The following is a 23,569-nucleotide window of genomic DNA, read 5'->3' as shown; positions in this document are numbered from 1 at the left end:
TTTGTGAAACTGAGTCTGGTGCAAGCTCACACAATCTCAGTTCTTGTAAGGAAGCCTGTATGGGAAGCTTGCTGCACTTACTTATCTATTGGACTGCGTTTCAAAATTGTAGAAAGGTGTAAAACTTGTGCTTGCAGAAGTTGCTGCTCTGAGTAGCTCTAACTTGCTTTAATAATCCTAGCAAGGTCCAAGCAAACGACATGCCCCTTTTTGAGAAAGACTACTTGGTGGGGATGATGTAGCTAAAAGAGTTTGGCTTGAAAGCCTTCTTATGTAGAGCTTCCCTTTAAAAGTATATTAATTTACAATGCATATTGAATGATACTTCTACAAAAACAAATCAATGAGTTGGTCTTTATGAAAATGACTCTTTACAGTAAGTAAAAAAAGGGTTATCACAGTTTTGGTAACTTGCGTAAGTTCATATCGAAAACAAACAAAACCTTTCACATGTTCTTAATAACATGTTCTTAATAACATGTTCTTAATAACCTTAGGCCTCCCACAGTGTGGGGGGGGGCACACTCAGTTGTATGCTCTGAAGCAGTAGACACCGTACAGCTTATGCTTTTTATCTGGGAAGCCCACGAAGCGCACGGCAGCCTCGGTGGGACTGCAGCGCCTTCTTGGTCTAGAGATAGGGTAGCGGACGCTGCCATCCGCCAACCAGCCTGCATCGCACCGGTCATAGCCCAGAAGTTTCCAGGCAGCAAAGATCTGGCCCACTTTGGCGATCTGAGCACCGTCGTGGAGACACGCTTGCACGGCTTCGTCATAGGTCAGCTTGGTAGGGTGGATGAGATAGTAGAAACGGCCTGAGGAGAGAAAGAGAAGCAATGGGCTGGAAAGTTTCTGAGCCAAACAGAGGTAGAAACACAAGGGAGGGTGTCTCGGTGAAGGGAGAAGTCAGAGCAATGTCTGAAGTCAGTTAAATGCAATAGCTCTAGGTCACTCTACTATTGAAACCGTCTTTCTCTGCCCCCTTCCATGTGTTTGGAAAAGCTTTAATAGGAGAATGGAGATGGCAGATGCACTTTCGGTTAGCTAATTAGTGACTAAAAAGCCCTTCTTTGGCGCTCGTGAAGACAGAATTTCATGCTAAAAGCAAGGGTTATTTAAATTCTAGCTGTAGCAAGCCTGAGCCTCAGCACAAGTTTCTGGAGAGGCGAAATTTGAATGTGAAAAGATCAAAAAACATTCCTGACATAAAAGTCCATTTAAAAAAATCAAAAGACTTCAAGTTCTTTTCATTACAGGTATCAATAAGACAGTATTCTCCTTCAAAGACTACTGTACGCAATGCATAAAATACAGGAAGTCACGTGCCACACATCACACATGGTCCGAGTGGAAATCCACTGTCTGTATTCACCCACCAGAAAAGAAGATACATTGGTGGATGTTTCTCAGCTTCCAGCTCAGCCCTGACACCGTGCCATTTCTTGATTTCACAAGAGGGACTAGTTAGTTTCTACTACTTATTACAGGGTATTAATTACTGAAATTTCTTCTATATATATTCAGCATGCTTAAATATATATAAAATATGACATGAAGTGAGTGTACTAACACATATTGACTGAAGATTTCCTCAGTCATCTGTGTTCCAGGTAGGAAATCATTATATTTTCTTATCTGAGCACATATCCTTCTACCTCTCACTAAGTATAAATTATTAAAGTATAAATAATAATTGGCAGTTCTTTTTAGTGTGAGATGATGTGATTTGGAAAAAGGCCATGGGAACATGAACTAGAAGGCTGGCTATATCATCTAAACTAGAGGTCAGCAAAGCATAGCATCTGAGACAATCTGCTCTGCTACTGCTTTTGCAAATGAAATTTAACTGGAACAGAGCCAGGCCTGTAGGCCTGTCTATATATAGCTTCACCAATAGCTGTACTAGGCTGAGTAGTTGCAATGGAGTTCATGTGACTGCAAAGTGAAACATATTTACTTTCTGCCTCTTTACAGGACATTTGTTGAATCTGTTTCTTTTCTATGTCCTCTAAAGTCCACTACCGGAGATTGGAAATTTAAAATGACAGCAGTGGATTTTTGATAGTATGGGCTCAGGCTCATACTTAGAAAGGTTCTATACATGAGTTAATATTATGCCTTTTCTGTGGTCATCTTAAAATTATTTTTTTGTTGCTATTGTCACTTCTGTTTTCAATTTTCAATGTAGGATCTTGTTACATAAATGTCTCTGATGATCTGGAACTAGCTATGTAATTCCAGGCTTTTCTTAAACTTGTAATTCTACTGCCTTAGCCTCCTAAGTGCTGAGATTCTAGACATGAGCCACCCTGGCTGTCTTAAAATGCTCAGTCATTTTTGAACCAAAGTTTCCAAGGTCTTCATTTTGTGCTGGCCACACAGATGGTTCAGGATGTCAGAAGAGAAGGGCAAAGGGTTTGAAGACTGAAACAAATCACTTAGGAGCATGGTTGGAACACAACCTTTCAGGGACAACATTACTATGAAGATTTGTGGCAGGAAGAAATAGACTCCACACCATATCACAATTTCATCTACTTCATATTAAAAATTATATGCCTTTAAACTTAGAAATGTCACAAATATTTTTGTTCTGTTGACTCAAGGATATTTATGAAAGCTAGCACAGTCAAAACATTTGTATACTTATTCAAACTATAGCAGTGCTTCTTTCTTTCTTTCTGCTCTTCCTCTCTTCTCCACTTTTTGTCTTGCTTTCTTGTCTTTTTATGTAGCTAAGACTAAAAGCTACAGTAGTGTTTTAGTGAAACTTGGTGTCAGGGGTAAGATCAAAAGCAGTCAATATCTTACCGTTGAAGTTGGATGTAAAGCAGAATACATCATATCTGCTTTTATCCTTATCCCAAAATCCATAGTTCCTGACGCCAGGCACTGTGTTCTGACCCCCACAGGGCTCTCGTGGCTTTGTGATTGGGTACTGCACAGATCCATCACTGAGCCAGCCTGCATTGCACCAGTCTAGCCCACCCCTCCAGGCATCATAAAGCTGGTCGAAGGAGGCGATCACAGCATCTTGGTCCAGACAAGCCTGCCGGGCCTCGTGAAAATTGAGATTGTAGCGTCCTAGTCGTGGAAAGTAAGGGAACACCACACCTGTCCAAAGAGAAAGCAAGGGGTTATTGGTTCCAGAGAAAAAATCAAGTCTTAGCAAATACACTTAACTGGTTACACACACACACACACACACACACACACAAACACACACACACACACACACACACACACACACACACACACACAGAGTGACATCTCCTAATTTCTATTTGGAGAGAAATTAGTTCTCTCCAAACCCCTTACCCTTGAGCTACTTGGTTTGACAATTGCACTAATTTACTTCCTGCATGTCTACAGCTGTTACAATTTGTTGTCGTCGCTCCTAAAACCTTTCAGATAAGTAACTACCACTTAGGAGGTTTCTTAGTTGGAGAATCATTAAAGTGAATATGCACATCTCACAAAAACCTAAATAATCTTTTCTTTTAATATTGGTAAGCATTCTGTAATAGAAAGCACTGCAAGTATTAATATAGATTTTAGTCTTCCTTTTTTCTGTCCTGGCATAGTATCACTAACATTAGGGCTTTCATATATTATTTTTCAGCTTCCATATTTGTATAATTGTAAACTAAGGTTTAAAATCATTCATATCACAAACAAACAAAAGAAATTTTCTCTAAACTTTTTCTAAACTTGTCTGGTATAAGACAATGACTTGTTAATGCAGAAAAATGTAAAACCTCATAGCAAATGTGAATGTGATTTGACTTTGATACCTAAAAAGATTCAATGGCTTTAAAGACATTTCTTTGGGTGCAATTTTTAGAGGGGACTGAGCTGTTTTACAAAATTCTATACCAGTTCTTAGAAAATAAGGATTATCAGACTAAGAGAGCAACATTTTATCATTTATTGGATATCAAGAAATACATGGGTCCATGTATTTCTCTCATAAAAATCATTTATCAAGAATGGTTATAGTTTTAATATTATTAAAAATAACTAGATTTTAGTTTGTGGAATGCAAAAGCTTTTCCCATAGGCATAGTAGTATGATGGGTTGTAGCAAATGTACCCCAAGACTAGATAGACCCTATTTACAATAAAGTTCAAATTGCCTAGTCCATTCCTTATATAGTATAGCCTTGAATATATAGCATTCAGTGAATGCAATTTGTAGGGATGGGAAGGGGAATATGGGGGGGAAAAGTAATGTCAAATTACAGATAACCAATGTATAACCAATGTAGAAGAAATAATGTCATTTAATAAGTTCTCTCAGAAATCTCTACACAAAGAAATTTTAGGTGCCTTCTATCAAGTCTAACTCTAGTTTCAGCTACTGAAGGCCTCTGTAGGACATGTTTGTCCCTCTCAGGCAGTTCAGCTGGCATGCACATTAGAGGCAGAGATCCAAAAAGGCTTCTTGATCTCATTCTGCTTTCTCAGGTTCTTGGCTGAGGGATCTATTAACTGAACCTGAGCCAATGGAAGAAGGAAAAGACTCTCTTGGTTGCCACTGAGTCCCTGCTGTGCTGAGGGAAAGGAAGAGACTGGAGAAGGTTCTGTCTAAGAAGAGCTTTGCCCAGGCTAGGAACCTAGCTAATGCTGAGAAGTACTTAAGACTCCCTGTCCCCACGTGGCATTTGTTCTTTGTCCTTTTTGTCTTAGTAACCCCAGAATGCCCATATAAAGGAAAATACTCAGTTTATCCAGCAGAAATTTCCATGACTTTAGAGCTTAACTAATAGAAAAAGTCTTAAAGTACCTCAACTGTAAGAGATGAAAACAAATCACTATTTGGTTTGTTTTCCTTTTCCCAAATGGTTGATGATGGTAGCAGTGCATTTTTAAATATAAGATTTAAAAATGTATAAAAATTTCAAAGTTCTAGAAGACTTTTCAGACTTCAGTTCCTTATGGTGTATTGCATTGGATGCTCCTGGACATTAGAAAATGTTAATTCAGTTATGAATCCAGTGCAGTTGAGTGGCTTTCAATTTTCATGTAATTTCTCACGTCATTTTCTAAAGTCAAAGTGAAATGTTGTATTTAAATGTCTAATACTCTCAATCATAAGAATAAATGTCACCTCACTCTTACAAGTAAAAATATTGACTTAGTACATTTTAATTAATGCTTGATGATATTAAAAAATTATGTTCTGAGCAAGTCAAGGTCAAATTTGCCATACTCAAAGTTTTTAAATGTTTCAAGATATCCTACACTCTTGGGGCACACAGTTAAATAACTAGATTATTCTCAAGCGAAAGTGAAAAGTATGTGTTTGTTAGTATTTTATTTATTTCCTTATTTTATTCCCAGGTAGTTAATGTTTCAGGATCCAACTGTAGGACTCTTGGCTTAATGAAAAATCTTTCAACTCCTACACTTGAATTGATTTTCGGTGGGAGCTTGGGCGCTGTCCTTGCGCTCTTCAGCTCAAGGCAAACGCACTACCACTTGAGCCACAGCACCACTTCCGGTTTTCTAGTGGTTTATTGGAGATAAGAGTTTCACAGACTTTCCTGCCCCGGCTGGCTTTGAACTGTGATCCCCAGATCTCAGCCTCCTGAGTAGCTAGGATTACAGGCATGAGCCACCGGCGCCCGCTCACGTGGTTTCTATCATGCATGAAAGAAAAGTTAGAATTTCCTAAGTAGGAAGAAAAGTTTGACTATTATTTTTAAAGTAATATCTAACTTATTTGGCACCTATATTTATACATTTATCCTCAAGATATATCTAAAAGCTCTCTTCTTTTCCTTGAAGAGATGTTATGTAATGTTAAAATGGGATAAGTGGAATTAATAAGTAAGATACTATTGCAATCAATACCAAGTGATAGGAAGAAATTGTTAAGACACGTGTTGAGGACATCCATTTAAGATTTATAATCACAGCCAGGAACTAGTGTCTCATGCCTGTAATCCTAGCTACTCAGGAGGCCAAGATCTGAAGATCACGGGTCACAGTTCAAAGCCAGCCCAGGCAGGAAAGTCCATGAGACTCTTATTTCCAATTAACCACCAGAAAACCAGAAAAGTGGCACTGTGGCTAAAGTGGTAGAGCGCTGGCCTTGAGCTGAAGAGCTCAAGCCCCATGACTGGCAAAAAAAAAAATTTATAATCACATAGTCCAATTTATCCTATCTGAACACATTTGAAATTGTTTCTGTTTCTGGAAATGTTCAGGACCAGTGCCTTCTTAGCCCAGTGTTCAGCACATCAGTCTCATAACAATGTTCAAATAATATGTTTATATATTAGGTCTTATTTTCATCACCAGAAAGTTAATACAATGGAAATATTATGAGCAAATTTCTCATTTTTGTTGTTGTTTTCTTATTTTCATCCATGAGCTTTTTCACTTAAGGGTAGTGCTCTACCACTTGGAGACATAGCACTACTTCCATGATTATCATAATTTTTCTATTTATTGATTGCTGGTGAGTACTGTTGTACAATCTACATGATTTCTTGTGATAATATCCTTGTTACAGCTGTATACTTCTTCTTCTTCTTCTTCTTCTTCTTCTTCTTCTTCTTCTTCTTCTTCTTCTTCTTCTTCTTCTTCTTCTTCTTCTTCTTCTTCTTCTTCTTCTTCTTCTTCTCCTTCTCCTTCTCCTTCTCCTCCTTCTCCTTCTCCTCCTTCTCCTTCCTCTCCTCCTCCTCCTCCTCGTTCTTCTTCTTGCCAGTCCTGGGGTCTGAATTCTGGGCCTAGGCACTATCCCTCAGCTCTTCAACTCAAGGCTAGCATTCTACCACTTGAACCACAGCACCACGTCTGGCTTTTTCTGCTTGAGTGGTGTGAGGTATTGAAGTCAAGGCCTCATGCATGCAAAGCAAGCACTCTACCACTGAGCCATCTTCCCAGCCCCATATACTTCTTATTTTTTAAGGGTTTTTCTTTACTCATTTAGTGTGAGGCATTAAATCCATGATTGTTTGCCTGCTAAGCTCTCATTCTGCTGCTGAGCTAACATGCTCTCCATAATTCTTATATTTATTGGCTACTATGTGATTGTTACCAATCAGAAGCCATTACCCTATGCAAGATTTTAGAACATATAAAGACTTTTATTTTAAAAGAAATGCATGAAATTATAAAGATAATGACAAGAATAAATTCCAAAATGAATAAAAAATTAAGGATCTTTAGCAACATTTTTCATATGATCTGTGATAATAAGTTGCAGCAAATTATAAGCATAAGAGTTTGAAGGCTGTGGTTATCATGTATTAGCTTTTTTCAGAATGCAAATCAGTTCTCAGAATTTGGTGTATGTCTTCTCTAAGACAACTTTCATCTGGAATAATGTCAACATTCACGATTAATATGAATATGAATCAATAAAAAATGAAAAGGTGGCAAGCAATCAGGAGCCAAAATCTACAAAAAGGAGTAAGAATTCACAAAAAATACCATTTATTATACTGTGAGGATTAAATAGAGACATAAAGCTAGTAAATCCCCATTTGAATGATGGGATTCTATGGGATTCAGATCATATCTCAGTACTTTGTGAGCAAATCAAGCAGGTGTCTTTTCAGAAGCTAGAAACTTATGCATGAATTACACACCTATAGTTTCATCAAAGGAAATATTCTGTCAATGTAACTAGAATCTGTTCTTCAACGTAAAATGCTGCTAAAAATCATGGAAAATAAGATGTCTTGTGGTACCTGAGAAACTAAGGAAATAAATTCTCCTAGGGGGATAGATATTAGACAGAAGAGCTTCAATAGCAAGACACTTTATATTGTAAAGCTTTGTGTGTGTGTTTTTAATACATAGCTTTATATCCTAGTTTCTGGACCTACTAAATTCATTGCATATACAAGAAATTTAAAATCCTCCCTCCTTTCAAAATGCCTTGATCATTTCATAATCAATGCCTTTGAGACTGTGGGCCATTAAAATTTTTTTCTTTGCAAGAATTTTTAAATAAATCTAGAAGACTTTTTTGTTTGTTAAATGACATTTTGCAATCACTTTACAGAATACAAATATATGTATTTTGGTGCAGATGAGCTTTACAAAAATTGTCACTGTTTTGAAACTGAGATAATTTTGGAAGTATAATAAAAAAAATTAATCTGAATTTCTCAATAATCATACAAGAGAATTTAAATTTTGAATAGTATAAAACAATTTTCGAAAACTACTGATTCAGTTCCAAAGCACAGTCCTCTTAGTTGCAAAAGCTTCAATTTTGTGCATCAATACTGTGTGTGTACATTTCAAATATGAGAGCTGACATTACAGGCTTACTGTGAAATACCAAAGAACTGAAAAACATGGTGAGCATGGACTTTTTGTTTCTCCCACTATTGCTAAAGTAACCATTACACCTCAATCCTCAGTTTAAAAAAAGGAGCAATAATTAATTACTACTTTTAATTGTAGCTTGCTTCACAGATACTTACCTTGTAAATCTAATGCTACTATAGCAGTGTCATCTTCTAATCCTTCAATCACCTCACACTTGTATCTCCCATAATCCTCCAGGGTGAGGTCTGTGATGACCAGAGACGCATCATTGTCACTGCCTCCTTTCAGAAACACTCTACCCCTGGTAGCCTCCATAGGTTTTCTTGTGATATCCCATGAAAACAAAAACATCCACTTCCTTGAGGTAATCTGAAGTTAGCTTGGTCCACTTAATTCGGATTTTGTGGATTCCTGAGCCAAAGGCTGTAGGGTCTCGATAAAATTTACATGGCAGTGTAACATTGCCACCTCTGTGTGAGAAGACCTTGGCTTGCTCTGCTTCCACGAGGAGACGGGGGCCATTTTCCGCTATAATGAAAAAGAAGATAGAGAAATAGTCATCAACATTCTCTGTCTGTTTTGAGCAGTGGAATATGCCATGTATGCAAGACGTAAGACAAAGAATGGTTTTGGTGATTATTGTCTATATGTAATCTCTTGAATCACAGAGGAAAGATATTCTTAATATTTGAGAGGTATCTATTGCATAATCATCTCTTTTAAAAACACAAAGAAGGGGAGAAGTTTACATTATAATCATTGAGGAATGCTAGATACAAGTTTCCATCAAACCTTAGGTTTGATAATCTCACAACAATTTCTACAATTATTGCATATAAAACATAACACCCCCCCCCGGCCCCCCCCCCCCCCCCCCCCCCCCCCCCCCCCCCCCCCGCACCATCACAAAAAAATCGTCAAGGTGAGGTAAGCCCAACTGGGTTTTCTAACACATTAAAAAAACCCTGAATTTCATTTATTGAAAAATATAAAACAACAAAGATTCGCTTCCATTCAATGATTCTGGCCCAAGAATTGAGAATATCCTTGTTTCAAAAGGTTTCCACTCAGATATATCCTTTTGATAGCTACTCTGGGACACTTCAAAGAACATGGAGGTATTTCACCTTCACATGAAGGAAGACATCAAAAAGATATTTTAGTAAAGGCAGTTGATAAACTTCAAAAATATTTAATCTCAAATTCTTCAAAATTTGGATGTTAAAAGTATATTTATTTTTCTGAGAAGCCACATCATTATTTTCTTCTTATCTCTTTAAATATCCCTTTGGTGTCCTTTTGCCTTTAGCTATGTCTTATTGTATAGTTATTATTTCTACCTTTCTTTCTTTTGACCTCTCTTTCCTCATCTTCATCCTCCAAGGTCTTTATTGCTTTCTAAAGAGCATCACAATATCCCAAGTCTGCCAAGTCAGCAGTAATGTCAATTTTAAGGGAACTAGCTGCTATTTTCAGATTCTGGCTTTCTCTGGGATTTCCCCTGGTTAGCACATTGTGTTTCTGACCTTGACAAAATCTCTTGAGGATGTGTAAGGTTTAAAAAGGAGAAAGCATAAAAAAAAAACCTCTTGGGCACATACACCTCTCCTCCCACACAACCTTCAAAATAACCAAAGCTGCTTTTCAAACATCTTTGCAGGCGCTGAAGCCTTAGGCCAAAAGGTATTGAGTACCTTATTGGCCATTGATTATTTAAGGTGTACAAATTACCAAGAAGACTAACCATTCGTCATGAGACAGGTCTTAATTTTTAATTTACTTAATAACACATACAATACTCTAAATTTAAAGCAGAAAGCACCTAAAAATCAAACACTATATTTCTATTTTATGGCATAATAATAATAAATTGCAAATGATATTGAAAAAATGAGCATGTCACTTTATTTACAAGTGAGCTCCAGTCCTCAAGATTCCACTTTTAATAGAAAATGAAATAGAGTCCAATGACTTCATTTAGTATGAATCACAAACCCAGCTCATTAAATATATTCTTGATATCCTATTCTTCAGCCTCTTATTTAGGACAAAAGAATTTCAAGAGATGAAAAATGAATCTAACTGCAGTTATACAATATATGTAATCCCACAATATTGTCAAAGGCTACCTCTAAGTTCCATGTAAACAATTTTTGTCTACTTTCTGGTAGAGGAAAAAATACTGTTGACTAGAATGGCTCAGATACATGAGGGCTATTTGGGGCACTGTTATCTGGATTTTGGGGAACTATATCTGAGATCTGGGCTTTGCCATGCTGAAATGGCAGTTGAGATAAGGCAAACAGATATAAGAGGTCCCAGTTCCATGATGTGTTTTCTACTTGTTTAGTTGGAAGTCATAACTGATGCCCGTATGCACTGATACAGATGATTTTATAGTAGTTAGGAGTAAAAATTTTTTAGTGACTTAGAACTTAATCTAATTTAAGCTCAATTTACTAATTCATTAGTCATTGGTAGGTTGGGCAATGCCACCTGCAATATATAGGAGAGTGGAAAGGTACATGGTTTACTTGTAATCATTATAACCTATTGCAGACTGAATGTAAGGGCTGAATGATTTTCTAAATTACAGAGCTAGAGCAAAGACCAAAAATATTGTATAGTAGATGGAGATTTCTAACTTTTTTTCTGTAGTTAACTGTAAGTTTTCATAGTATTTTAGAAGACTCAGGTTTTCTGTCTCTGTCTCTGTTTCTCTTTCTCACTCATTCTGTGTGTGTGTATGTGTATGGATGTATTTTAACTCCACAACACTGTTAACAGAGGATGACATATAGTACAATATTGAACATGGAGTTGGCACTCAAAGTCTAGTATTCACATACAAAAATAATTTTTTAACAATCCTGACAGAATGTCTGGAGTTCTAATGTATTATTTCTTTTGGGAGGGTTTGAGGTAATAGATTAAGCTAGAATCCCCCAATAGAAATTTGAAGAACCTCAGGAATGATATGTAGCATATTTAGTGATGAAGGTCATAAATTCACAACATAACCTTGATCATGTTTTAAATTGCTAATTTTCAGATCAATACTGCAGATTATATAGCATCAAGCATGATTGGAGACCATGGCCAATTTCAGAATAGGAAGATAGGAAAGAATGAGCATCCACAAAATGAATCAGAAGCTCTCTGGTTGTTTCTAGTCCTAGGGCAGCTTGGCTCCAACTGGCTTACCTCATGAGAGCACTGAATTTAAGATAGTAATCAGGCTCTTTTTCATAGACTGTTATCACAGGAATTTGGCAGGAAACACATGAAGCTCAAGAACAGGAAGGGAAATGACAAAGATAGCAGAAAAGTGAGCAAAGACACTGATGACTAACTTTACACCATGTTAACTAGAGGAGTAACTCTTGGATATATCATTGACTTGTAAAACCTGGGTCAGTTTGAAATTTATGCGTAAGTACAATCTTTGATGAACAATGCAGTGTTGCATAGCAAAATGTGAAATATAAAAATAACCATCATCTGGATGAATACTTTGTTTTTCTCCTTTAAACAATGAATGAAGTAAACAAAATGGAGTTTCAAATGTGTGTTTATTTTCCCTGTTTCTTTTAATTAGTGAGAGGCAATGACAATATGTTGAGAGATGGGTTGTTTTTCAATGCCAGGGCTGTCTGCAGGGGAAGTAATGGGGTGAAGCAATAGAGCATGAAGAGACATTGATGGATACTCATGAACCACTGGGGTCTAGTTATTATTTTACAAATTCTGCTGTGATATCCAGAGGACATCATTTGGTTTTGCTGAATAATGAAGCCCATTGAATGACAAATTGGTCTTCATAAGTGCTATGTAATTTAAACTAGATCTTTTAAATGGGACAAAGTGGACTTTTTGTGTCACAAGTGACACAAATTCTTGTTACCTGACAAGAATAAAAAGAAAGTGGTGTGTATCATTTTGTATATTTGAATGAATCGTGATTGTGCAAAAACAAACAAACAAACAAAAAAACCCAGCCTCGGTTTGGGCTACTTCTTCCATCAGTATATAGAAGTTGACTCCAGATTTTTTTATTTCCTAGACCAATCTAAAAAAACAACCAATAACAAAAAACCTGGGATGGTGATAAATAAAGGCATTAAAATATGTCTTTTCTTTAACTGTGGCATTAAACATATTACATATAAAATAGATATTATATAGCTATAGTACATTATTATTACTTCCACTATTTTTTCCATAGATAGAAAGTTCATTATTCTCTGGCATTCCATATGCATAAGCATTAATTGAGTAGTTGGTTTCTGGGGTCTTTTTAAAAAAATGCTCAAGGTTTAAAAAAATAATTCTTTTGTGAAATTTGTTATCACTTTGGTGGGTCTGGATGTGTAAGACAAACCCCCTGGGAGCTGTGGTTTTCCTGACCATAGCAAAAACCTGTGGGAGGCTGAGCATCAGGATGAGTTTGTGCCTTTACCGCTGTGCTCACCACAGTCTACTGAAAACAATCAACTCTGCCTATTTACCTTGGCTCTCCAACATCAACTCTGTGTCTGGCATGCCAAAAGCTCCTGTAACTGATGCACACTTGTGCACTCAGTAGGCGTAAATGCTTGCACTGCCTTACACTATGGAACAGCAATTAAAAGTGAAAACACTTTATACAAATAATCACTCTTGTTAAAGAAACAACATTTCAGTAAAGAATGTAATTTAGAGATTTATGTCTGTAATATAGCTCACACGGTACAATGGAGTAGGGTGCATAATTCTGGGAAAACAATGTCTTACTGTCAATCTTTAACATTTATAACTATTTCCATCAAATTGGAATAAGTGATTGTTCTGAGACTGTCCACTGGGGTCAGTTGTAACCACCTTTGGTCACAGACCTGACAGATGGGAGAACTTCACAGGTGCTCTGTCTTTCCTCTCACCCTTTCTCCTTCTAGGCAGCCTTTGTTGTTGTTGTTTGTTGTTTTCAGAGAACTAATTTGTAAGAAAACAAAGCTTTGTTACTTTTCTCCCCAAGCTAATTCTTAAATTTGAAGAATTTTGGAAATATTTTCTAGAAGAGCAGACATAAAGTGGTAGTGGAGAAATGATCTTATTCTCTGTGCTCTTACATATTGTTTTGAATTTTAACTCTTAAATTTGAATCTGGCTAAGTTTTGCATCCATCTGAGATCCAAACTTTAATGTATAGATCACAACTATATGCATGCTTTTCACTTACTGGGTTAACTTGTTTATGTGTGGTTCTGTTTCAACTACACTAAAAAGGATTCACAAGAAAACTTGCTTTGCAGTCATGTGGGAACATGTGCTGGAAATCTTAGTAGAGGAATGTGGGGAATATTTTCACCATGCACACTTCCACATTAAAAAAATCTGAATCATGTGAATGCATGACACATGCAAATGAAATACAGGATAAAATCAATCTAAAATAATTGAGAAAATTTAAAGAACATAAACAAAGAAAAAGCCTTGCTTAGAATGTCTTAAAAGATTAACAAGAAACTGGCAGCCACAATTAAAAGATATATATTAAAATTAAAAGACTGTATATATGTAAGAAGTTTTATTATTTTGCTAATTAAAAATGACACCTTTAAATAAATCTTTGGAAAGTGAGAGTTTTATTTCACTTTCTTGGTTCCATACTTTGTGGCCAAAGACACAGATTAGAGATTAGTTCGAATTAAAAAGAATGATCTTATTGTGGAAAATTGGATAAATGAAGATTATTCTTTGATGTCAAATTATTGCTTTTGTTTTCAGCACCAATGACCCTGCCTTTCGATCCCTTAGGCTACAGTATTCTGCTTGTTCTATCCATTTCTCCCCTGCTAGGGACTACCAGTGTTTAGTCTGAGTGTTCTGCTCTTTCCTATAATTCGACCACATTGCCTAGAATTGTATTTTTACTGCTTCTTCAAATAGCATGCATTCTTTTTGTTGAGAATTGCATTTTCTGATGTGATGTGTGATGAAGTAACTCTATCTTCCTCTTTTGCCTTTTAGTAAAGTTGAGTCTGTGATGCAAAAGTGCCAACACCAAATATACAGCATTGCTTTAGGGGATGCTGGTCATGAATATGAACTATGTTATTGTCATAGTCAAGCTTTACAGTGAAAAGAAAGGCATGTACATCACTATTTTGGAAGCTTGGTATATACCTAATGATACTATTTTTTAACTTATATTTTTTCAGGAATTGCAATTTTTCCCTTCTAAGTATTTCTTAAAGAAATATTTGCTATGTACAGCTGAAAGAACTGAGGTTTCCTGTGTGAAATGGTCACTAAAAGGCTTAAGAGAGCTCTAGAACATCAACTGAACTATTTAAAAATTGCAATTCAGGAGGATGGGCTATAGTCATAAAACTCTGTCTCAAAAAACATCTATGCCTGGTGACAAACACCTGTAATTCCAACCATTTAGGAAGCAAAGACAGGAAACTCACGGTTTAAAACTGTCCCAGGCAAATACATGAGACTGTTTCTGAAAATCTTAAAGCAAAAGGACTTGGGTATGGGCCTGAGTTCAACCTTAGGTACTGCCAAAAAAGGGGAAAAAAATCTAAAATGTACACTTTAAACTCTATTACAACAGTCCTGAAAAAAATAATTCCTTTTTCTTCATCTCTTTTTTTGAGGAAGGAGGAAATAGTGAGAAAGGACTTTGGGTCTGTCTTGCTGTTAGAATTCTTTGAGAGCTTTTGCCTTTCTAAGTTAACATGACTTTATTTCTTCCCTCAGAAGTTAGAGTATTAATTAAGCAAATGGGTTGACATCTTATCTCACTGTGCCTCAGTTTTGTTATCCGTGAACTGGTCTTTAGCTTTGCCACTGACTATACACTTGAGGTAGGAGATCTGGTCTCACAATCTTAGTGAGGATAACCAGGTTCAAATAATGTATCGCCAGAGTGAAAAGAGATAACCAGGTAATGTGCTTCTCATTTGTATCCCACATATTCTAAATGATTATATTACATGTTATTATTCAATCAACTCTGATTCAACTGATTCTAGAATACGAGATGATTCTAGTATTCTCTTCAACTTGGAGATGTTTTTGCTGGTGAACAAATCAGAATTTAATGAATAATTAAAATACTATAATTTAATTCTTATTACTTTAGATCAAGGAAATAAGATATTATATTTCATAGTGATTGAACAATAAAGGAACAATGAATAAAAAGAAATTGGAACCTTTCAATAATATGTTGATGACATTCTTTTTTTTTTTTGCCAGTTGTGGGGCCTGAACTCTGGGCCTGGACACTGTCCCTCAGCTCTTCAGCTCAAGGCTAGTGCTCTACCACTTGAGCCACAGTGGCACTTCCAGCTTTTTCTGCTATGTGGTGCTGAGGAATCGAACCCAGGGCCTCATGCATGCAAGGCAAGCACTTTTCCACTGAGCCACCTTCCCAGCCCCAAAGGAATTATTCTTTTTTTTTTTTTGGGTCCCGTCGTGAGGCTTGAACTCTGGGCCTGGGTGCTGTCCCTCAGCTCTTCAGCTCAAGGCTAGCACTCTACCACTTGAGCCACAGCGCCACTTCTGGCTTTTATCTTATTGCTTATGTAGTGCTGAGGATCGAACCCAAGGCCTCAGGCATGCAAGGCAAGCGCTCTACCACTGAGCTACCTTCCCAGCCCCTGTTGATGACATTCTTAAGACAAACATACTTTCCAAGATTTTAACTGTCGCAGAAACTTGTTTCAAAGGTCATAGAGAAACTAAGACATAGCATGAGTCAATCTTCTTCATTATGCTGCAATTATCCACACAATTATTATCCATGCAATTATCCTTAATTATTGAAAACATCCCATTATGTGGTAAAGAGGAAAATCTGGAATCCACTTATTTCCACTCAGACTACTACACTCAATGGGGAGTGTGGGGTCAAAACATTGTAATTCACACAAAGAACATTGCTGGTTTAATATGCTGCTAAGACTAATATCTTCATTTAGAAGCAAAAACATCAAGGTAATACAGATAAGGGTCAGTCTTTGAGGCCCAAAAGAAATATAAAAGGAACTTTTGATTCTTAATAATCATGAATCTATTACCTATAATGAGTGGAGAATTAAATCTGACATGAAACAGAACAAAAGATGAATCCAACACCAATGCTCGAGTTGAGCAAAGGTTAGAGTGAAAGTCAGTGTACCCACTCCTGGAGCACATGCCCCAAGGCAAAGGACAGCAGACACAAATTGCCATGATGTTGTTCTATGAGAATCTAGCTGAAAGGCCTTTGGATTTTCAACAAAGACTAGAAATAAAGGTTTCAGTGAAAAGTCTATCTACCTTTACATCCTTATCACTAGTTTAGATTAAGAAAAAACAACATGGAGAAAAATCCCCACACATAAACAACCAGGAATTAAGACTTTTGGAAGTGAATCTGTGGCCTCTGCATCCTCCTATATCACAACTCTTGGTAGTAAAGACCATGAAGTGACATCTCAGTGCATCTGCATTTCCCACTCTCCTCTCTGGGCTGCTCTTCCCTGGTTTCTTACAGGACCATGTCCTGCTTATTCTACAGGTCTCATTTTCATCTTCCTGATCTCCTCTAATGGAGCTCATCCCCCTCCCCATGAGTACGGCCTTGAAATCACTTATTTTTTCCTTAAAAATCTTGGATATGTACTTATATGTTTGTTGGATTTATTTAGTTAGTTTAATAAGAGGGCCATGTGATATTAGTTCCAAGAAAAGAGGCTGAAGTTTTTAAAACTTGCTTTTGGAACACATTTTCTTTTGTGTACATGTGGGAAGGCTGTATAAAACTGTCTGGGTTCATCTGTTAAATATTCTATTATATAGAAAAATGCAGATGAAGAATTAGCCATTTATTATTGAAAATAATTTTTGGGGAGCTGAGGGCTGTCCTGGGGCTTAAACTCAGAGCCTGGGTACTGTCTTTGAGTTTTTTGCCCAAGGCAAGTAATCTACAACTTGAGCCACAGCTCTACTTCTTGTTTTTTTTTTTTTTTTTTGCTGGTTAATTGAAGACAGAACTTTCACAGATTTACTGTCTGGGCTGGCTTTGGATTGCAATTCTCAGATCTCAATCTCTTGGCTTGAGCCATTGTTGTTTAATACTGAAAAGACTCTCTGTTAATGACTGTGGGATCAAAGACAAAGTGACATCACAAAAATAATTACATGTAGGGTTTCTGGATGTGTTCAACTTGTGAGCATACTTACTAATAGTTTTCAAGGGAATCTAACGTTCATAATTCTCATAATATTGGAGGAGAAAGCTTTCAAATTTGACTCTCTAAGCTGAGAAAAATAAAACAGGAGCAGAAAGCCTTTTATGGAAACATACATTATCTCCTTATAGATAATTGTGAAAGCATCTTTGTAAATGCAGTTCCATTGCAAGAAATTAAATTCATGTAATATCTTGTAGCTTATAAGGAAACAGGCATAACTTTAATTTACAGGATTTTCCCCCTTACCTGCTCTTTCACTACTATTCAGTAACTCAGAATAAGTGCAGTAGCATAATTTCTTCTGCTTTCCAGAAATAAGTCCAAGCAAGGACATAATGCAAGAGTAATTCACACAATCTCTAAAAGTAAAACCTACCTCACTTCAAAGAACTGTTTACAGTGGTGTCTTTATTTTAAGCACACACACACACTCTTTAGAAACAACTATGAAGCCTTTCTTTTTTGCTGCTTTCACATAATCTACATATGTCACTATAGCAAAAAGCTTCTTGTTCCAACATGCCTTGTCAGTTTTGTACATTATCTCTCTGAGTCTTCTGACTTGGAAAAGATAAGTAGAATTCATATTCAACTTATTTGTTCAGAATAATTCATAGTACCATCTTTGAACATTTGCACATATTGGTGATTAGCCATTGAATAAATAATAAAATTGAGTAGCCCACAGGTTTAATTAAAACAGGGTTCAAATGGCTACAACTTGAAAATCATTTCCAATACCACATATGTCTAGTGCTACTACATTCTGGCAATACAAACTACACAAAATACTTTTGAAGAAATGAAAATAAAATATTCAATTTAACTTAATATACCTTTATTTCGAAATAATCATTTTCCTATGACATCATTATAGGAACTTTAATGACATAAAGCCTCTTAGTCATAGATCATTGCTTAGCTAAGTCAGCATTGTGTCTTGCAGAGTTGCTACCAAAGGAAAAAGCTTCACTACTGAAAAACTTTTCATCCTATATATTCGGAAGTATTTCCAATAATCACTGGTTTCTTGCACAGTTTGTCAATTTGATCACCCATCCAGGAGGGAACATAAAATGCAATGCTTGTTCAGTGTTAATGTCTTACTACTTGAAAAGATGATTTTTTTTTTTTGGTCGTGGGGCTTGAACTCTGGACTTGGGCACTGTCAGCTCTTCAGTTTAAGGCTATTGTTCTACCACTTGAGCCACAGCACCACTTCTGGTTTTCTGAGTGGTTTATTGGAGATAAGAGTCTCACTGAGTTTCTAGCCTAGGCTGGCTTTGATCATCCTCCTGAGTAGCTAGGATTATAGCCGTGAGCCACTGGCACCTACTCTGAAAAGATGATTAAACTGTAGATAAAACTATAGACAGTAAGTAGGGTAAGACAGAACTCAGCATTGGTAATTATTCAATACCAAGTTTAGAGATATTCTCAGGGTATATTTTATGGTACACTTAATGATAATAACAACTTTAATGAATATGTCCTTCTAAGTAATAAGATTTTTTTGTGTTGAACTACTTTTCTCTATATTTCTTCATATATGTAATCCTTTTTTTTATTCTTTGTCACATTTGTCATCCTTTAGTACAGTTAATAAACTTGCTAAGGAGATGTTTTATACTCCCACAGAGTTTAAGTGCTTGTGTACAAAGGAAGCCAATGTTTGACAAATACTTGAATGAACAGATCTTATCAACAGTACATACAAATACAAAGATAGGGGCAGATATAATATGTGTATCAAATGAAGCAAAGGTGAGTATGAAAATAGGCTTTCTCTAATGTTCATGTAATACCTACCTCTCTCAGTAAAGTAAACTTGGTAAACATACCTGTTGAATAAAATGAGCTATAGTGATGATATATGTACATTCACCATATATGAGTATATTTATATATAGATATGTTTACTTATTTCTTTATTTATGTTGATACAAGGGATGGAACTCGGGGCCTCACACTTCTCCATTTGCTTGCTTCACTGGCACCACTTGAGCTATGCTTCCAGCCCAGCTTTTGCTTGTTATTTTGGGGATGGACTTTTCTGCCTGGCCTTTGAACTGTAATCCTCCAGATTTCAGCCTGCTAAATTAGCTGAGATTACAGGTGTGGGCCACTAAAGCCTGGATTTATGTTTGTTTTTATATAAACATTTGTTCTTATTTCCATTTCCATTGGGAGCCTATTTATTATATTTATATAGTTATGTTCTTTGTTTGGCCATATACCATGACTGTGCTTAATTCAGTAGGTTATTACCATTTTTTACTTCACACCTGCAAAGTGGTAAGAAATTTTAGAATTAGTCATCTAATGTGGATGTTACTGCTGTTTTCTTTTTATAATTTCATGATACCATTCTCTAATGCTCTTAAACTAATATTTTCAGGCAGAATCATTAATAGTATCCATACCTACCTAAAAATAATTTGGAAAATATTTGTGGGACATACTCAGCTTCAAAAAGATAAAAATGTAACACACTCAACACACTCCACATTTCAAAGTAGTTTTCAGTAAGAGAGAAAAAATTAAGCTCAAATAACACTTACTTCTCATATTAGACTTTGGCTCTGTTGTTAGTTTGTGATGATACATTATTAAATCCACCTACTTTTTCTGATCTGTTCTGCACTACTGGATCCCCACTGCAGATATTACATAAGGAACAAGATAGCATTGCAGTGATCAGATATAAATCCAATACTTTTCAAGGCCATATATAAATGTTAGACGATTGCATCCTGCCTCAGTGAGCTCTCACAGATTACAAGGTGCTCTACTCAGTGTGAGAACCACACACATGACCAAACCAAAGTGGCTATTCCAACACACAAAGCTCTTGCTCGTATGTATTTTGCATTTGACAAATTGGCAATCTTTCCCTGAGATGTTGAAAGAATAAAAATTGGCTAGGAAGAATAAATAAGACTCATTTAACAAGCACAAAATGCTCATCTATCATGTTCCAAGTAGAGTTTTTAGTGACTGAGGGTATCTGATAGGGATCCTTGACCTTGTGGAAATTTTGTATGTCCTTCACAAACAACAAACAATTGCATACACTAGGTAATGCATTTAGCTACAATGAAAAAAGAGGAATAATGGATGACAGAGATAGGAGAACTACAGGAGTGCACAGTGTGATACTCAGGACAACTTCATGTAATGAGTAGGAACAAAAGGGCATGGGTTACCCTCCTGCTAGCCTGGTATCTGGAATGGCAAAGATCTGAGTGTTGCTCCCTCATTTGTCCAATGGGAACTTACTGTAGATGGTCTACGCTAGCATTCTGTAATATTCATTTTTTTTTTTATGGTCCAGTCCTGGGGCCTGGGCGCTGTCCCTCAGCTCTTTATCTCAAGGCTAGTGCTCTACCACTTGAGTCACAGTGCCACTTCCGGCTTTTTTTCTTTTTGCTTATGTGGTGCTGAGGAATCGAACCCAGGGCCTCAGACATGCAAGGCAAGCGCTCTACCACTGAGCCACCTTCCCAGCCCCTGTAATATTCTTAAATTCTGTGAACTCTTAGTTTATACCAACAATATAAAATGGAAGCAATGATCTAGTCAATGTTCATTGAACCCACACAATGTATCATGTGACATTAATGGATGACATAGCATTTAAGAAATCCTCATTAACTTATGAGGATGGTAGTTGGGAAATGTGTCATAGCAGTCATTCACGTATTCACTCAGCTAACAAACATTTACTCAACACTTACTACATGCTAGGTACTACCATACAGTAGCTACAATTATCACAAACAGAGGAACAGTCTCATCAAGAAGGCAGTTGGGTTGACTGAAAGTAGCATGGGCTACTTTCATGAGTGTTAGAAGGGGTGTTGGAAGAGAAAGGAAAACTGCCATTGGTTGGTAACAAGTGGCCGCTTTGGTCAGAGATTCTAAATATTCAATATTTTTTTCTATTTATAAAAGTGAATTTCTAGTAGTTCTTTTTTTTAAACTGTTCTATATTTTGAGAAAGTTGACAGTTTTTACTTATATAATTTTCTTTACTTATTTGTAAATATTTTTACTTACTAAACTTATGGAGACAAGTTTGCGTTTCTGACATTTTTTCCATTACTTATTATAAAAATCTATAGTTTATCTCTGTTTACATTAAAAGAAAATATTTAAATAAAGGCCAATGGCTTTAGTTTCTACTAGGAAATTAAAAATGATCACATAATGTTCAATATTGGGAAGGGATTTTAAGTTATGAATTTAAAGAAGACAAAGAAGGTAAATTATTAGCACTGAAATAATGTCACGATTCAGTCAACAATAAAAAGAAAATAAAATACTTTTCCATAGTATTTATGACTCCTAAAATGTTAAAAAATTATCCATGATAGCAAGAAATTCATAGATATAGTGATAATAACTACCAATTATTAGAAGCTTATTCTGTGCAAGGCATATAGTGAAAGCTACATATAGCACTTAGGCTCAGTATTGTAAGTGATGTGACTGAGACTCAAAGGGAATAAGTAAATATTCCAAAGTCTAAGCTAAAAAGGACAGTCAAAGAAAGACTTGAACTTGTCATCTGAAGACCTGTGCTTGCCCACCAGGCACTGGAAGCACTTGGCAGGCACCGTGACCTTTGAAGGTCAAGAGTCAGGTATTCTGCTCAGTGTAACTCTTTTGCCTTGTGGCAGAAGTGAAAAAAAAAATCACTATCAGGGAATGCCTTCTTAAATGTTGCATTTTAAAAACACAGAGATCATTTCTGAAGTTCTACTGTTAATTCACAGTTTATGGAATCGTTTATGTCTTTCCTCCAAATATTTTAAATGTTGTACTTTTGTGTGATTTGGCACTCCATGTGTAATCTGCCCAATATTTCAGCCTCCAAAGCAATTAGAGCTTGACTGTATCATGCTATGAAAAATATACGGAAAATTACCCTTTTGAGAGCTCTCTAGACAGAATTTTCAGTAATCAGGCTTCAGCACATCATTGTCTTCTACATGGAGGATAGCACAAGATGTACTGACTAATATATCCATTGCACTGTTCTGTTTTTCTTTTTCCTTGATTGCAGAACTCAGGGCCTCTTGTTAGTCAAGCTGTCTTCTCACAGTTCTATGTGCTCTGTCTATTTTGAAATGGTAGCTTGCTTTTTGCCAAAGACATACTGGACTAGGATCACTCTATTTAATTTCCCCCAAAACTGCTTTGATAAAGGTTTTGATTTCTGGCTACTACTGGTATGATAGGCATATGCAAAGACATCCAACATTTTCTGTTGAGAGGAGATCTCATGAACTTTCAGTCATGGGGCTTGAACTCTGGGCCTCAGTGCTGTCCCTCAGCTCTTCAGCTCAAGACTAGCGCTCTACCACTTGAGCTACAGCCAGTTTCCTTGTGGTTTATTGGAGAAAAGAGTTTCATGGACTTTCCTGCCCAGGCTGGCTTTGAACCGTGGTCCTCAGATCTCAGCCTCCTGAGTAGCTAGGATTACAAGCGTGAGCCACCAGTGCCCGGCTGTCTCATGAACTTTTGATTCAACCAACTACAACTTTTTAATCTTAGCATCTGAGAAACTAAGATTGCAGATGCAAAGTACCTTAAATGGCTCTTGATTGCACTTATTTATTTATTTACTTTTTTACCAGCGACTGTTGTCAAGTGAAATTAGCTTTCTTGTATCAAAAAATTAATTCAACCAATATTTATTATTGGGAATAAATTAGTGGCATGGGCTGTTTTGTCTAAAGTTATACCTTTTCTTGATAAGAAGCTGGGAGAGTTTGTGTTTCTTTTCACTTCAGAAAAACATTTCCTTCTTGAAGTAATTGTAGAATAAATTTTGATTGATGGATCTAACTGTATAATCTCATTAATTGATTTTCATTTCAGTAGTAATTTCCACAAGCCAATAGAGGCTTGATAGCTCTGTCATTTCAAAACCCAAACACTTCTTCCAGGGAATCCTATACTTTCTAAGAATATGAATTTACAATTAAAATGAAGTGGACTATCAAGGCATTTGGAACAAAATCAGACAGGGTATGCAAATT

General features: G+C 36.4%; 1 protein-coding gene across 1 annotated transcript in view; it reads right to left on the bottom strand.

The window, feature by feature from the left end:
- Window positions 1–525: 525 nt before the first annotated feature.
- Hapln1 (hyaluronan and proteoglycan link protein 1) overlaps window positions 526–23,569 on the bottom strand; it is a 64,940-nt gene continuing 41,896 nt past the window's right edge. Inside the window, 4 exon segments of the mRNA XM_042690971.1 lie at window positions 526–815; window positions 2,812–3,114; window positions 8,448–8,592; window positions 8,594–8,820. Of these exon segments, the coding sequence (XP_042546905.1) occupies window positions 526–815; window positions 2,812–3,114; window positions 8,448–8,592; window positions 8,594–8,820 (965 nt within the window).

This window comes from Dipodomys spectabilis, unplaced genomic scaffold (assembly GCF_019054845.1).
Source record: "Dipodomys spectabilis isolate Male_0828 unplaced genomic scaffold, ASM1905484v1 ptg000140l, whole genome shotgun sequence".
Taxonomy (NCBI): Eukaryota; Metazoa; Chordata; class Mammalia; order Rodentia; family Heteromyidae; genus Dipodomys; species Dipodomys spectabilis.
Note: the sequence above shows the minus strand (reverse complement) of the source record. Positions and strands in the feature narration are given on the sequence as shown.